The sequence below is a fragment of the Plectrocnemia conspersa genome, unplaced genomic scaffold, assembly GCF_051122295.1.
Source record: "Plectrocnemia conspersa isolate PC_06_02 unplaced genomic scaffold, ASM5112229v1 ptg000010l, whole genome shotgun sequence".
Lineage (NCBI taxonomy): Eukaryota > Metazoa > Arthropoda > Insecta > Trichoptera > Polycentropodidae > Plectrocnemia > Plectrocnemia conspersa.
This window is the reverse complement of record NW_028277174.1, coordinates 32,046,898-32,063,441: the sequence shown is the minus strand read 5'-3', so window position 1 is coordinate 32,063,441 and position 16,544 is coordinate 32,046,898. Positions and strand designations below refer to the sequence as shown.

Below are 16,544 nucleotides of genomic sequence, written 5' to 3'. Positions count from 1 at the left end.
GTCATTTTTTTATTTAGGAAATTTTGTGCAATTTTTCAAGTTTTATTGCTGCAGCCCCTTTCCATAAATTTTTATGCGCTACTATTGCTGTTTTAGGAGTGGTTGACCTCGCGGCCAATGAGACTCTTGTGCGAATCTAAATGGACTTTTTTATTAAGTGATATTTACATGTGACAAATGGACGATTACGGCGTGATATTTCTCACGATGAAGGTGAAGGTGGCGCAGCTGGTGATGCCGGTAGATGATTCTCAGGGTTCTTGTGGCTGCGTGCGGCGAGTATTAGGTTTGTCGGTGAGGGAGTGTAGCTGGTTTTTCGGAATCCGGGCTTATATCTTTTAGGGGTAACACGCTTGCTGGCCATTCGCGATTGTGCTTCGGTCTCCTAGCCAATCGCTGCAGTCGCTTCTTGGAACTCAAGAAATCTGATGTTGCAAGCAAGTTTTTTGCTTGTCTTGACTTTCGAATTTTTCGGAAAGGGTTTGCGATGCGGTGATTTATTGCGTCGTCCGTACCGTTTTGTCACAAAGGGGATTCTCTTAACGACTCATGTTGTGTGGTCAAAAGAAATCTCTCTTGTGCCATGATATTTGTCTCGTTGTTAATGAATGAACGTTTTTGGTCACGGTCATCAACAATGAGACAATTACCCTTTTAAATCTGGACCTATTTGTGTGGTCGCCACACTGTAATTATGATTGATTTATTTTTATTTAATGAAATGACATTTGATCTAGATACAAAAAACCACCAAAACGCTACTACTTTTTTGCTTAATTTACGAAATAAGCATATCAATTCTTGCCCAATTCACGCATTCGGCAGATAATTTACTTAATTCATGAATTTGCCCATTTTTTACATATTCCACGCAATGGTGACATATACTATGTACATAGTTATTAAATAGAAAAAATAATCTACGACACAAGACCCAAATGGAATATGAACGACAATGAAAACACTCGACAGATTTGATTTATTGGTCCATCGAGCGTGCCAGTCAAATCTGTGTACCTTTTCAACGACGACGACCGTAATATAATACGAACGCTGTAATCGATTCGGTCGTCGACGGCAGACGTTATGTGCCATATTGTATGCACTCGCAGGTACAGAAACGCGTCTTTGAGATGTAAATCCATTTGCACACACTTAAATGCATCTCACAGCATCCGACACATTTGCATTCCGCTTTTCCGCGGATAAAATAATGCACACGCCTTACGTGCAAAACAAATAACCGGAATATGCCGACGTCTATATATACCCACTTTAAGATTTTATATCTCTTTCGACGAATGATTCAATCGAACGTACATAGGTACGTCAATAACTCAATCGAGTCTTACTTATCGTATATTCTGTTCCTGGGTATTTTCTTGTATGTCGTTTTGCAATCTTTAATTGAGCTACGAACACACTGTATAATATCTGCGCAGCATTACCTCTACTGCGATCTATGGCAAGTTTCCAGCGACCTATATTTTGGTATGGATCGATTTATTCTTTCATGTTTGTTTCTGTAGATGCCTTTGTGCGTGATAACTATTTTACAACGCAACTTGTTCGACATAACATTTGGCTAAAACTATTGATAAGCTACTGAGCGTATCAATTTCGAAGCATATTATTTGACGTTCTTATTGTACTTTTAGCAATGATTAATTACTATACTAGTAAACTACTTTTAATAGTTATTGTCATGGGAAGTACACTGGCCTAGAAAAACTGTAATTTATAATATACAGGTTGAATCTATATTTATTCTGAAATAAACACCCAAATCAATCACTAAATCGGTGCGATGGCACACGCTATCTATTTCAGAATCTACGCTGGAAAATTTAATTTAAATAAATAATCATATTTCTACAGACAACTTGCGTTGGCAATAGTATTCTTAAAACTGTAAAATTCTAAAAAATGTAAATAACCACTTCACTTTTCTCTAATACGATATAAACGTATATTCATTATCAGTGACCAGGCTGTCAAATTATTATCCGAGTAGATAAAAGTATTTTTATTTTTTATTAAAAATCTGACCATCATGACGCGACAGGTTTCTATATATATAAACAATACTTATACATTTAAAGCATTAAGGTCATACAAAGTCGCTTCGAGTGTATGTCTTTGATTGAATCAGTTATTGAAGTGTACAGGTCGTACGTGATCGCTTCGACAGCAGATCTTCGATTGCGTCAATATGTCCTTCTATATTATCTGAAAAAGCTGACTTTAAATTGCATATGGATTTTGGTGTTTTTCAGTTTTTATTATGTCTGGGAGATCGCAATTAGATTTACCTATATTTTCCTAATGTCGCGTATGAATATCATCATAAAAAATTGTAGCGCCGTGTCTCATATAGATAAATGTTAAGTTAGAATGCTCCACGAATAATGCGACTGTGTGATCCTATAGTTTTAGTGACTGGTGCCTTAAACATTTTACTATTAATTCTTGCATATAATTAAAATTACATATAATTAGATTATATTTAATTATCATTATCATCGGTGCTTGTTCTCAATAGTGTGAATTAAGGTGATTGCTCAAACAGAACGCGAGGCGCATGTCCGAGGTCGAGGAAATCCGTTTAGTGACAAAGATTTTCAAGCGAAGTAGTAGTCCGAGCGTCGATGTGTAGTCGAATCGAGTGTTAATAGTCATGTTTGTATCGCGTAATATATACAGCAGTGTACGAAAACCGTATACCCACTTGACACGTTTGGGGGGTAATATGAATACGGCGTTCTTAAAAAATAGATAAACACCATCCCACATACATTTTTTTCAAACACCAAAAATATTATTGTGATTGAAAAAAATCTTAAGAACTTGGATATTTTGTTTAAAATGAGCTTTTTCAAGCGCTGATATCCTGATCGCAACGGGAATGATCGCAATTCTTTAGGGCACTCTGAAAGCCGCTTAGTATTGCCGGGTTGTCGACACCGCCCTTTAATAAAACGCTACACCGTAAATGCAATTAATTGTATTCCAACGCTCCTAACAAAATAGTTCTTACACCCCATTCTCTCTTTTATGGTTAGATCTCAACTTTCTTAATTATTTTTAGCAACTAGGTTAACTTTAAGTCATATTTAAGGACGCTACAAACTAACGTATCGTACGGAACGGGAATTAGCTATTCATAATTAAAATGACACGCGTTATCGAAATTTTGACAATGTGCATAAAAAAATCTATTACTGCTCAAATTATTTCTGCCAAAAACACTTTCGCCACAGTGGATAAATTTAGTATTTGATACAAAATTATAGTGTTTAATAAATTTATCAGTTTTAAAATATTCCTAGAAAAACGGATAAAAAATGTAATTTTTATAAAGTTGCATCTCAGAAAGATTTAAATTTAGTCATAATATGTAAATTAAATATTTTTTTGACAGAGAAATGTTTTTTACTGTGAGACAGAGGATTAATAGAAACTTAATGAAGTGCCGATCATAGTCTACTCTCGCGAATTATAAATTTGAAAGCATCATAAAATTTAAATTTAAAATTTTATAATCTTCTGTTTATGGATCACTTAATTTTACTAGCAGAATTTGCTCTTTTTACATTCGTAAAAGTGAAGAATAAATATTTTTGATACTTCTAAATCGATAATAAATATACATGACCTATTCAAAAAATTTACTATGTGTAATTGGTATCAAACTTGCATTTTAGTATAAAAAAAATCTGTTCATATCTCTTGCAAGAGCTAACCATCGAGCAAGACTCTAACGATCATAAATTAATGTCGATAAATAATAACAATATACTTAAAAAAATATGTGCAACCGTCCTCTGAGTATGCCGTGTGTATTTTTTGCAAATACTCGCATTTTTTTTTTATTAAACGACATATCAGGAGAATTTTCTTTTAATTGTTACTTTCCAACCACAGTCCCGAAAAAAACTTACAATATTTCATATGATTCTTGTTCTGTCAAATATTTAAATATATACTTGAACTTTTATCTCCATGATCCAATTGGTGTAAATCATACATAATATATTCAATATTTATTCGACACGCAACATGCAATGCCAACATTTTAATTTTATTTCAATTATCGCAGATTTAGCCGTTTTAATCCCTTTCACAACGTACGTATACAAATGTACATTAATTATGCTGATTAACCTGAATCATTGCATTTATTCAGTCGCCACAATCATATTATTATGAACAATGAAATGTTAAATTTTGATTACGCTGTATATGAAAATTCACAGCCCCTGTGACCTGAATTTGCAGCGAACGTGTTTCAATGCAACAGATAGTCGGGTTAAATTGAGTTTTGCTTCATAAGCTCTCGAACAAACGACGGCATTTAATATTTAAGGCACTAGGGCGGTTTCGTGCAACTAGTAATTTCACCATAACCGACATTTGATAATATGTTTCGTAACTAATCGATCTTTCCAAATTCAAAACGCTTTTTGATGATAATTCGGCTTTCCCTAATCGACATTTATGAAGATAAACTAGCCCACGTCGTAAATCGTCCCGGTGTCCTTTTTTGTCAGGAAGTCATCTTTATATATGACATCTTACGGTCGGCCGTAAATGGACCCTCGTAAAGGATTCCGATTAACATAACACACAATAAACCAACGTCATCATCGCCTAAATCTCGAGCCCTAATGTGCCATACTATCGTTAAACACACAACATAAATGTGTACGCTATAGTCAAAAGACCTGTTCAAAATTAAAAAATTATATTTCCTAAATACGTGTACGTAATATGTACAATAGAGTATGTAATAAATTTACGTTGAAGCGTATCTTCCGTTTGCGAGCAAAGCAAACTCGTGCTTCTGTCTAGTTCTAGTGGTTACCGACAATGTATAATATGGTATAATGGACGGAACCATCTAATATAACAACGTCAAGCTGTACCAAAGGTATAACTCAACATAATTTAAAAAAAAAAATTAATTGCATTATATAATACATAAATTACCTAGAGGGGAACCTACATACTTCACCATAAACAAGGGCGCTTTATGAAAAAACATTTTTGTTATGGTTAATACGTTCATACCTGAAAAGTATAAGCTATGTTGTTCCACTAAATACTCGATCCCGCGTAAAATTCCAGCAGAAATTCCTCAGGGAAGTTTGCTTGGGTCGTTTCTCTTTATCTTGTATACGAACGATATCCCAAAAATAAAAAATACGTGCTTATATAATATATGTACGCTGATGATACAGCTATTTTAACTAGTGCTTACGGTGTTAAACCAATCGTGAATAATTTACAAAAATCTATAGAAATACTCAAAAATATTTTGAGAGGTGCAAAATTAAAATCCACCGAATTAAAACAGATGCAATTATTTTCACAAAACGTAGAGAAACTTTGTCATCGCCTCTCCTAAATGAAAAGGACTATAACATATTTATTAATTTTATTATTTTTAAAATTAAAAATTATATATCCATTTTTTTAGGAAAAGCGGCTGTTTCTTCGTCTTGTCCATGTGAAGTGATCAGCGACCCTTCTTTATCAAAGTCCGTACAAAAGTGGGTTCAAGTTGGAGAGCTCTGTTAAAATGGCAGACGTGTTATTGATATTTCTATTTCAAGTTTCAGTGATAGTTATCTTTAGATATCCGCGTATCCATGGACTTTTCAGTAGAAGATTTTCCTCGCGCCCACTTTTAGTACAACGGCCAATTATAAATGTTTCAGGGTGTACTTGAACTTTTTATCATTTTTTTACTTGTTAATAAGAAGTTTTGTGACTGTAAAATATGGAATATAAGAAGTAAAATAACGCCATGTTGTATAATACAATGACGATTCCCAATTGAAAAGATTTTAAGTATTGTCCTTTGTTAACGACACTTGCATTTATAACACTAAAGCCGTCTATTATCAAGCACCAATTTGCAATAAGCGTTAGGCTCCTGTTTTTTATGCCAGGTACTTGAAAACCCTCCTAACCTGTCGACGTTTGTGACTTAATAACGTAATATGCAAAAAAAATATTTTTATAAAAGACATTTTTATATATAAAAGGTTATCCTAATCAATTTTTAGTATAGCTCGGATGGTTTGAAAAATCCATACGAATTGGAAATCCGGACAGATCCAACCGTTTGGTAATTCTAGTTAAGCCATAAATAAACATTCACAATATAAATATTAAAGGAAAAATTTAATCAATTTTGGTAGTACGTAATTTATATATGTCTTTTTTCTGCCTCGAGCGCAAAAATACTTCCGGGAAATGGTTTTTATTCTTTAACCAATTTCATCTACGATTTTCTCAGACTTAAAATATTACATAACCGCATATCAACTCTGACTAAATTAAATATTCATACCCGTGCAGAGTTAATCAGATCCGTATCGAGTTTGACACGTTCTAAACGTACAATACTATCATCGCTGTACATTAGTAGGTTTTGATCGACGTCGGAACTAATATCGTTCGCCTCTGAATTAATGATGAAATCGGTACTCAAATCTCCATCCATGTCGACCTTGCGCGATACTTTTTCAATCGAATCGATTACGTCATGCCCTAAGGTACGCTATAAATAAAACACGAGAAGGATATTAACGCATGGCAGGTATAAGATGAGTGGCTATTATGGCCGACCGTGTGTCTGATAAATTGCAGGCCGTGCTAATATTTATTCAATCGATTGACGCCCGGCGCATTTTTCATAGTGATCTATGGCTAAAGGGAAGTTTTCCTATAGTGTCAGCGACAAACGCGACCCGACTCTTTATTGTTGACAGTTGTCTGCCAATAAATTCTTTCTTTTTTTAAGTTTACTTTATATATTTTTTTCTGTTTCATCTACAAATATAATTAATAAATATTAATATTTAAAAAAGTAACACTATTGTTGGGGCCTATTAATATTTATATATAGATTTTCATTATTGCTAAAACTTGGCGGCACTCTGGTAACACTGGCGTGACGGTTTTCTCTCTCCATTGGCAATCTTCGGCATTCGGTCTCGCGCCCGCCCCGTACTTTATAAACATGTATCTATATTAAATCATCAATAAATTACTACTGCAGCGGGTCATTCTGTGTCTAATTGCCACCCGTTACCATCCCGTCGCCAAACTGGTGACTCTCGACGCGATACCCGAGCACGTGGAGTCAGATACGCAAAATGGCTGATACAGACGCCGCTGCAGTGGTGCGAAGCTGAGTCGCTGCAAAGCCACGTGCCGCCACATATAATTGTTTATAATTAATAAAATATATATCGCTGATTTACAGACTTTAATTTCAGTCTAATGTCTCACTACTTGTTGATTGTGTTTATCCCGTTGTAACGAATTGGTTTAGCGAAAGCATCTTTGCAATAAATTATAATCTTAGTACTAGCATATTATTATTTTTGTTTATTATTTCGGATTTTAAAGCCAAGGGAAACTTTGCAAAAATAGACGCATTATAGGCATATATTAATTTCAATATATATGTGGAAATGTAGCTGAAGTTAGAGAGTCTTCGATGGAATATCGAGTTGAATTATCATCAGCTTTGCTCTGTCGTCATGCCCTCATGTGATGATGTTGGACGATCTACTAATGTGTCTCTGCTGTGACTCTCCTGGTGCGTCTCTGATCGTTTATCTCTCTGTGCATTTGTTCTTATGTGAACAAGTGTCACATATTTTATATTGCTGGTCTGAGTCAGCTTTGGCGAATCGCAGATGAAGATGTTGATGAGTCAATTGCATCGCTTCTTGGACACGCAAAAATAAAACTGCGAGTTGCCCATTCCAACAATCGTTAATATTAGGATAAGATAAAAATATTAATTTGCGCCAGGTAAAACGCATTGTTTATCGCGCATCATTTCTAAGCAAAAAGTAGTTTTTTCTGATATTTGCTTGATAGTGCTTGTGAGTAGTTAACGTCTTATGATGAATGTGTCAATAGGTACTCCGTGAAATATTAATTGTTTCAATTAATTTTAGGCCTTACTTTCGAGACGAGTTTGTTTATATAACATTTTTTTTTGCATGTTAAAAAATAATATATGTTAGTCACCATTGTAACATAAACAATGTCAGTAGATATGAATCATTAAATATATACGCACTATAACAATCGTGAAAATTATAGATCCGCCAACGAAGTCATAAAATTAAATGCATCTTTTTTTATCTACTCGCATCATAAAGCAACGGCTTCATAAACAAGCCGCCGAGAGAGCACTTAAGTTTTGGTGATCGCAAACATATGCAAATACCGCTAAAAGTGTATTGGTATTTATTTCTGGCATGTTTTACAATACATTAGGTAACATGGTAATTTATGAGACTTTTCGCCACAAATCATCTTAGGAAAAATAATGCATACAAAAAAATCACTGTCACAAAGGAATTCGGCCAAAAACTCATGAAAAATTATGATACGGTTAATTTTTTGTTTGTAATGAAAAAAGTCGTTAATACATTTTTTAACTTCTATATCCATCCAAGAGCAGCCACTTGCGCTTACCAAATCATCATCAACAATGTAGTTTAAGCCTTTACAATAGTAAAATCCAAAATTAGGCAAGCAATATCGATATATATGAAAGGATTAGAGTCTTATATACATATCATAATGAGGCAAACTCGCTAGTGTGTAGTAAAAACCCTTTCCCGATGTACATACAACGTTTATTTGCGAGAGATATATTTTTTTCTACCGTTAATTGTAGACAAACAGAACAGCGCTATGCAATAAAGGGCCACATAACTGGAGCCAGAGGTATGTGTGCGAAATTCCGCCACAAAGGGCTGTCAACCGCTGTGAAAATATTCCATTTTTTCTTCTCTCTCACAAAGGATTCGCCTAAATATTTGACAGCTCTCTTTGTGTAATGAACGCGCTGTCGTTTTTTCCTTCAAACGTACACCTGCCGCCGAATTAGATTCAGAAACAACTTTCAATTCTACTTCTAAAATATCCTTTCGTTGCGGGAGATTTATCGTGTAAACGCGACCTTTGACCTAGCCGAATTGACCGACCTAATTATGCATCGCTGGATTTTGCAATCCCGCAAAGTTCAAAGGTTACATCCATTTTTTTCTATTACTGTGAAATTTATTATTTTTTATTATAAAAACACTATTGATCGAATAAAATATTTTTCACTTCATTAGACTCTTGTAAAATAATATTGAGAGAAAATAATTTCAAATGATTTACGTTTCTTTCTCTCTCTTTTAATTTATATTCCTTCTCTTTGCCTTGTTCCTGTGAGATATTTGCAGTGACAACAAAAGGATGATAAAAATACCGTAGATCGTTCACAATTTATTAAATATTACTTTAATTTACAAAATATGTACGGGAATGTGTATTACATACATGTGTGTTAAATATTACACTAAAATATGTATTTGTAGAATTTTTTAAGCAAATTTATTTATTTTTTAAATTACAAAATTATAATATAATAATATTATGCAAAAATGTATGAAACATTGATTCTTACCTTTTTAATATCGAAATTTGATTTGAAAGACAGCTTACAGTCGTTTTTTATTTATTTATTAAAATACGAAAATAAATTTTCGACATATGGGTAAAAAATCGGATAGCTAATTATGTCAACAAATTGTGAATATTCTTCACTAGCAAGATAAAGAAGTGCTTTCTCGAGTACACTCGTTGACGCGACTCAAGGGAATCATATCCCAACATACCTTGTAAGAATTTTGTGGCAATTGAAAATGTATTTACGATTTTTTTATGATAAATTTTCTACTAAGAGTTATTATTTGGCATGCCCGATAGTACTGCACACTATGTGTTTATACAAGATACACAGTGCCCTCAAGCTCTTTAATTGATACGTATATTACAAGACGAATTTCAACATATTTGAGGCTTTACTGCATATGTTCTATCCTCTGATGGAATCTGTATTTATCTTGAACGCCCAAATTAGTTACCACTTCTATACAATGAAGCACAATGGTATTCATTTTATAATCATATTTACAACCACTTTATGTGAAGTTGTGTTTGTTTACTTCGTTTAGATCAAATTTGGGTAACAGCAAATGAACATTTTGCAATATTATTAATTTAAATTATATTTTCAAAACATAGTTGTGGAACGATCTGGTAAGACCAAATGTACCGAATAAATACAGTTTTTCTTATATTGAACAGTGAAATTATATTTTATAGATTAAATTACGGCATTACAGATTAACAAAAATTATCGAAAATAGACATTGAATAATTGATTATATTTATCAAAGCTGAACATATTTTAGTATATTTTTTCAGCAGATCTTTTACCACATATATTTTTTCTTTCTATTCTTACTTTAGTTGCCGACATTTATAAATAATTATTTGTCTATCTATTTATGCATATTTCGTGTTTCAAACAATATGACACTTTTAAACAATCTTCCTTACATTCAGGTACTTCTAAAAATACTTTATATGCTGATCCTGCTAGTTGTCTACGAGTACTAATGAAAATCAATAGAACAACTGTATCAAAAAACGTTTCTGTTCCATTAATTTTTTCAATAACATTTATTTATTATATTGTCGGAATAAAATATTGTTAAAAATGCGAGTGGAAAATAATATATTTGCCACCTGAATTTTTAAAAATATTTTTTGCCAATGTAATAAATTTATGAAAGTGAAAAAATAAACGAGACCAAAAAGCTTTTGTACACAGTCGATTTATTGGTACTAGTAGATAACACAACAATGAATCAGCGTATAAAGTATATTTAAAAGAACCTGAATGTAAGGAAGATTGCTTAAACCCTTCTTATTATTTAAAACATGAAATATTTATAAATAATCAGACAGATAATTGGTCATAAGCATCGGCAACTTAAGTCTAAATTTGACATGCTTGTTTATTATATTTCGCAAAAAAAACATAACGACAGTAATTATTACATTTTCATTCGGTATCTTCAAAGAAAATATTCTGACTCTTGAATCCCTTGATATTTTATGTAATTGCTGATTGTGATATATATGTGATTTATTAATATAAAATAATATTTTAATTATTGCACACTTAATATTTATTTTAGAATATCTCGATAATATTTATTTTCGAAAGATTTATTTTACATGTACTTTCGTTAAAATAACATAATTTAAATGAATAAAAATATATTACATATCTTACACCTTTAACACTACTCAGGATAATCTCCTGCAATGAGCATTATTTTATTCTCCACTTCTGCTTTCAAGTAATATAAGCATTGTCATTATCTTAGTTCTAAGCCATGAAGAATTCGTTTTCATCGAATCAAATGTACAGATTTGAATAAAAATGTATTTCATTTTGTAATACTGATAGTATATAAGGCAATTTTTGCCTTAATACCGGTATTACCCGTATGGGCACGACCAGTATTGAAATCCTTAGTCGGAATAGCGGCAACGACATTTTTAATTTATAAAAATACGGTAGTATTAAAAACCGGCACTAGCTGCAAGGTGATATTTATTAATTATAAATTGTAATTTTTAAAATTATAAACATAATAATTTTTAATTAATTATATTTAAATGTCTGATTCTCAGACTTTCAGTCTTGTAATTTTAATATATACTTACTTGTATGTATTCATTACGTCTGATAGGCTTAACTTGTTGGTACAGATTTACCAAGTCGTAACGCATTGGGCTTACGCCTGTCAGGGTACAACGGAAAATTAAAAATTAAAATTAAATAAAAAAATCTCTTATGATGCTTGTAATTTTAATTAAACAGTTTATAAATGTTGTTTGTTACTTACGTTCTAAAAAAGAACGCAGTTCTTTGCTTGCAATATAATTAATAATAGGCTGTAAAATCCTATACTATATTTGCGTTAACACAGTCAGTACGAGAGCTATCCATTTCATCGTTATTAATAATTGAGAAAGAGATAGCAAGTTTGGTTTAGGCTTCTTAATTTATATAAATTAAAATCATTACTATATTTTATATTTTTATCAATCAATTGAATTATAAATATAAAAAAAATATTTGATGATCCGGCAAGCGTTATTTAATGCATATGATAAGTTAATTTACATTGTTTCTATTGAGTCAGTACCGGAATTTTGTTATTGAATACTGGTCCAAATACTTGAATATTTTAAACAATAAAGTAATATATAATATTTTTTGTTGAACTATTAAATAAAATTATATTTGGAACAAAATAATGGAGAAGCTAATTAAATTTAGATTTACTCTGATCCTGTAGAACACATAACCTTACACGTGTCCGAATATCTTTCTGAAAATCTTAAGCTCAAAGTATTCTAGCCACGCTAATTACTTTCGGGTCAGACTACAGGTTTCGCATATACATATAATATATTTTAAACACAGGGCGTACATGCATGGAAACTGATTTAATTTTTAATAATACTTTTTATGCTAACTTAGTTACTTTAATTTGCGTAATTGGGTACAAAATAACTTTACATATTTATATTAAGTCGACGCTTAAGAAACATAAAATTACCTCTCGGAAGGTAAATTTAGACCTGAAACGTCCGGTAGTTTTTGCTTTGCGTCCCTTTAATCCTGGAATCGATAAAGCGATTCAGTCTACGGGTAAACGTCGGTTTAGCCCTCCTTGCGGTCAGGTGGAGCTTCAGTCGATCTTAAAACCAGAGACGGACCGAATTTAATTATGTGTAATGTACTTTTTCTTTGCAATTTTCCTTAACTAAAGATTCGTATGCGTATATACGTGGTTCGAACGTATCTCCATGCTTGTAATTCTACTGAACTGCGTGACCCTCGGGATGTACCAACCGTGCGTCGACGACCAGTGCCTCACCAATCGATGTAAGATTCTTCAAGTGAGTATTGCTTTCATACCTTTAAATTTATTTTTTATTGTGTTGAGGAAGGGCAATTTATTTGTCCATAATCTAGACCGCACTCTGGCAACACTGAAGAGACCGCAACGAAAATAACAATTATTTTGCTGACAGTCAGAATGCTGACTAGCTTGTGGCCAAATAAATCAGACCTTCGCAATTAATATTGATTTTTTTTTGTATTCTTTGGTCGAAGGTAGGGCAATGATATATATATATTTTTATATAAGACACATTTTTAAATTATTTATTTAAATCGTACGTTAAAAATAGATTATTATACATACTTTTGTTTTTTTTTTTAATAAATTATTATTTTAAATGTAACTAACCTTAATTTACAAATGGCTAGAATCGTATATTTCAGCCAGAAGCCGAGTTGTTACAGTGAACGGATATGAATCGAAACCAGTTTGTATTACCTCGGGTATTTCTCAGGGGATTAACTTAGAAAGCTTATTATTTATTATATTTATTAATGCTCTGACGAAGCGATTAATTGTAAACACTTGCTTAACGTTGATGATTTAAAATGTATCTTCATATGGAAATGTACATGATTATTTAATTTTACAAAGCGACATGAATATTTTAACGATTGATGAATACAAAGTAAAGTGATTACTTTCATTAATAAAAATATCATAATATCGTGTACTTATCGAATTAGTTAAAAGTCTAAATATAACATATATAAAGTAAGATTCTCTGTAAAAAAAACTAAATTTAATTGGGTGCTATTTAACAGAAAAATATTTTTTTAAATATGTGCATTTAAATAAATACTTTGTTTCATAAAACAAATCGTTTATGCATATAATTAAAATTCATAAGGTGTTCGCAACTAATCTGTTCTATTGCTCATTTAAATTGTCCTCAGTTTAATTGCATAGAAATTTTATTATTTTTCATAAAGTTGTTGTATTAAGAAGTACTCCAAAAATAATAAATGTTTTACGATAATTTTATAAACATTAATTTTCTTCTCTCTACAATGTTTAATAAAAAAATTTAAGTACCTGAAATAAATTAAAAATATTATGGGCACTTATCTATCATTCAACTGAAAGAAAACATAGAAGGCAAACGCTGGATCGAAAGGAAACCCTGTCTCGATCTAATCAAAATTTATATTCAGACTTTCTATATAAACCGCAGTACATAAACTGCAGATAATCGCCAATGACAGATTTAAAATATTACTAAATAAATTTCAGATGTTCGACGATTTCATATTCGCCTTCTTCTCGCTCGAGATGACCATCAAGATGATCGCCATGGGAGTCTACGGGAAATCCACCTACCTGGCAGACTCTTGGAACAGATTGGACTTTTTCATCGTTGTCGCCGGGTGAGTCGGATCCATTAATATGATTTAGTGTTTGTGTGTTTTTTTTATTAAAAAATAACGAACGTGTATTATAAAATAAACTTTGAAGGGCTCTGGAGTACTGTTTGAACGTGGAAAACATGAACTTGTCGGCTATCCGGACCATCAGAGTGTTACGACCGCTGAGAGCCATCAACAGAATACCCAGTGAGTTTACCATATAATTATATTTTATAAATACTAACCTTATGCTAATTAAGTATTGACATAAAAAACAGCTTATCTTGTAAATAAAATTAAACATTTCTCACCAAACCTTGACCTGTAAAATATTTTTATATCGCATCTGATGTCATTTTATCAGATGGTAGAAATATGATAGCTATTACAAATTTCTGATATAAGAGTGTTTGTCAAAGTATATTTAAATCAAATTTTGGTCAATAGGAGGGCGCAAAACCACTTCTCAGAAGTCAAAAATTCACGTCAAAAGCAATAAAATCGTTCGAAACAGCTCTCTCAAATTTCAGATAAGAATTTATACGAACTAGTTGCATCGCTTCTTGAGTACATATCCAAAATATCTTAAAAGAAAACACGGTTCAGATGGTTATAAGAATGGAAATAAACACAAGGTCGATCGCATTGTTTCTAGATTAACTTCTTTGGAAGGATGGTGCTATTGTGTCATATTCTGTGTCCGCACTTGTTTTCTATTGCTGACGCTGGTCTTTTGTGGTACTTTTTGTGCGGTTCTAATTTCGTAACGAGGTGGACAATTTTTTAGTATACGAATTTCTATCTTCGCTGTTCAAGTGATCGTTATGGTGATTTCCTCATTTAAGAATCACGGCGCAATTGGTTCACACATCCCATAATATAATACAATATGTATCGAGCTAGACTTTTCAACATTGTAATGATAAAATATGATTTAATGGATTATTCACTATTGATTCTAACAATATATAACTGCTTAATTGTTAAATGTTGTAATCTGACGACGTTTAGATTATTAGTTAATTCAATAGATATAAATATATTAGTTGTATGTCTGTTATAATATGTCTTACACGACTAATTATTTAAATGAACGATGAAATAAATTTCACTATTTCTAATATTAAAATATTTTTATTACAAAAACTAAGAAACAAGCCACGAGAAATGAAAGTGAATACTCACTTTACGGCTCAAACTTGTTCCTGGAAAGTTACCCGTAAGGCGAAAAGCCGTATAAATAAACTGTGGACCACATTGCTGCCTGTAGAGTGGTTTTGTTTAAGTTAAAATAGAAAAATCGTACATAGAAATATATTACCATGCTTACTTAGTATGTCTATTTTAATAATTTATTTAGTTCGTATAGATTATTTTTACATTTAACAATTTTTACTAAACATATATGTATATACATAAACATAAAATAATAAATCCTTAATATTATCATTTATTTCCTAATTTACGAAGGTGTTTCTTTATTCCATTTAGAAATCCGCTCCATTTATAGTTTTGTCTTTTTATTTAATATTATTATACAAATTCATAATTCCCTTGACCGTACTCGTTTTCTCACACCTAACTATCCTTGAATTGTCTCTATTTCTACTATTAAATCTATGTATAATACAACTTTATTTATTATTAAATACTTATTGAAATAGTTTAGGAACATAATAATTTCTAACAAATACATTTTAGTAATGAACGCCCCCGTTGTATGCGACGGTGCTGCGATATATGTATATATACTCCTGCTACAATCGCTAAGCTCCCAGGAAAAAGCAAATAAAAAACTTCTATCAAGTACAAAAGAGTCATTTGATTATTTTTTATGTATTTTATCAATTGATTTCCACGTTTTAATAATTGCATTTCACTTACGGCTTAGTGACTTTACTTGACTTAAGGTAATCAGATTAGGAAAAGCTACGAAAACTTGATTTTAACGAATCCAGTTTACTGATAAGGTTTCCCACCGCAGCTATAGCGTGACTGAATCTAAACTACTGAATATATTATTGAGAAAAAATATTTAATAGGATTTAATTAAAATCATAAAATCATATTTATGAAATTTTCATTCTCGACAGCCATTATTAAATTTCAGAGAATGTATAAATTAATGTTTTAATGATCATATGTGTTTATACAATATATACATTTTTAATTATATTCCACATAAATATTTATTTGATTAGGTAATGAAATATTAAACACTAGATGCAATAATATTTATTAAATACTTATCTTATAATAAAATAACAGCAATGATAAAATTACCTTTATAATAAATTTGCCTTTGGAATTTAAAAGTCTTATGTATTTCATTTTTTCT

At 31.6% G+C, this 16,544-nt stretch overlaps 1 protein-coding gene and 1 long non-coding RNA gene across 9 annotated transcripts in view; both read left to right on the top strand.

Moving 5' to 3' along the window:
• Positions 1-16,544, top strand: part of LOC148231410 (uncharacterized) — a 302,215-nt gene that overhangs the window by 110,086 nt on the left and 175,585 nt on the right. The window lies entirely within an intron of this gene.
• The window catches only part of LOC148231421 (voltage-dependent T-type calcium channel subunit alpha-1G-like), a 151,041-nt gene that overhangs the window by 102,552 nt on the left and 31,945 nt on the right, over positions 1-16,544 (top strand). For all 8 annotated transcript variants that reach the window (XM_088195309.1, XM_088195307.1, XM_088195305.1 and 5 more), the window contains exons 2-4: positions 12,744-12,855; positions 14,094-14,227; positions 14,316-14,413. In XM_088195309.1, coding sequence (XP_088051435.1) covers positions 12,744-12,855; positions 14,094-14,227; positions 14,316-14,413 — 344 coding nt within the window. The remainder of the gene's footprint in view (positions 1-12,743; positions 12,856-14,093; positions 14,228-14,315; positions 14,414-16,544) is intronic.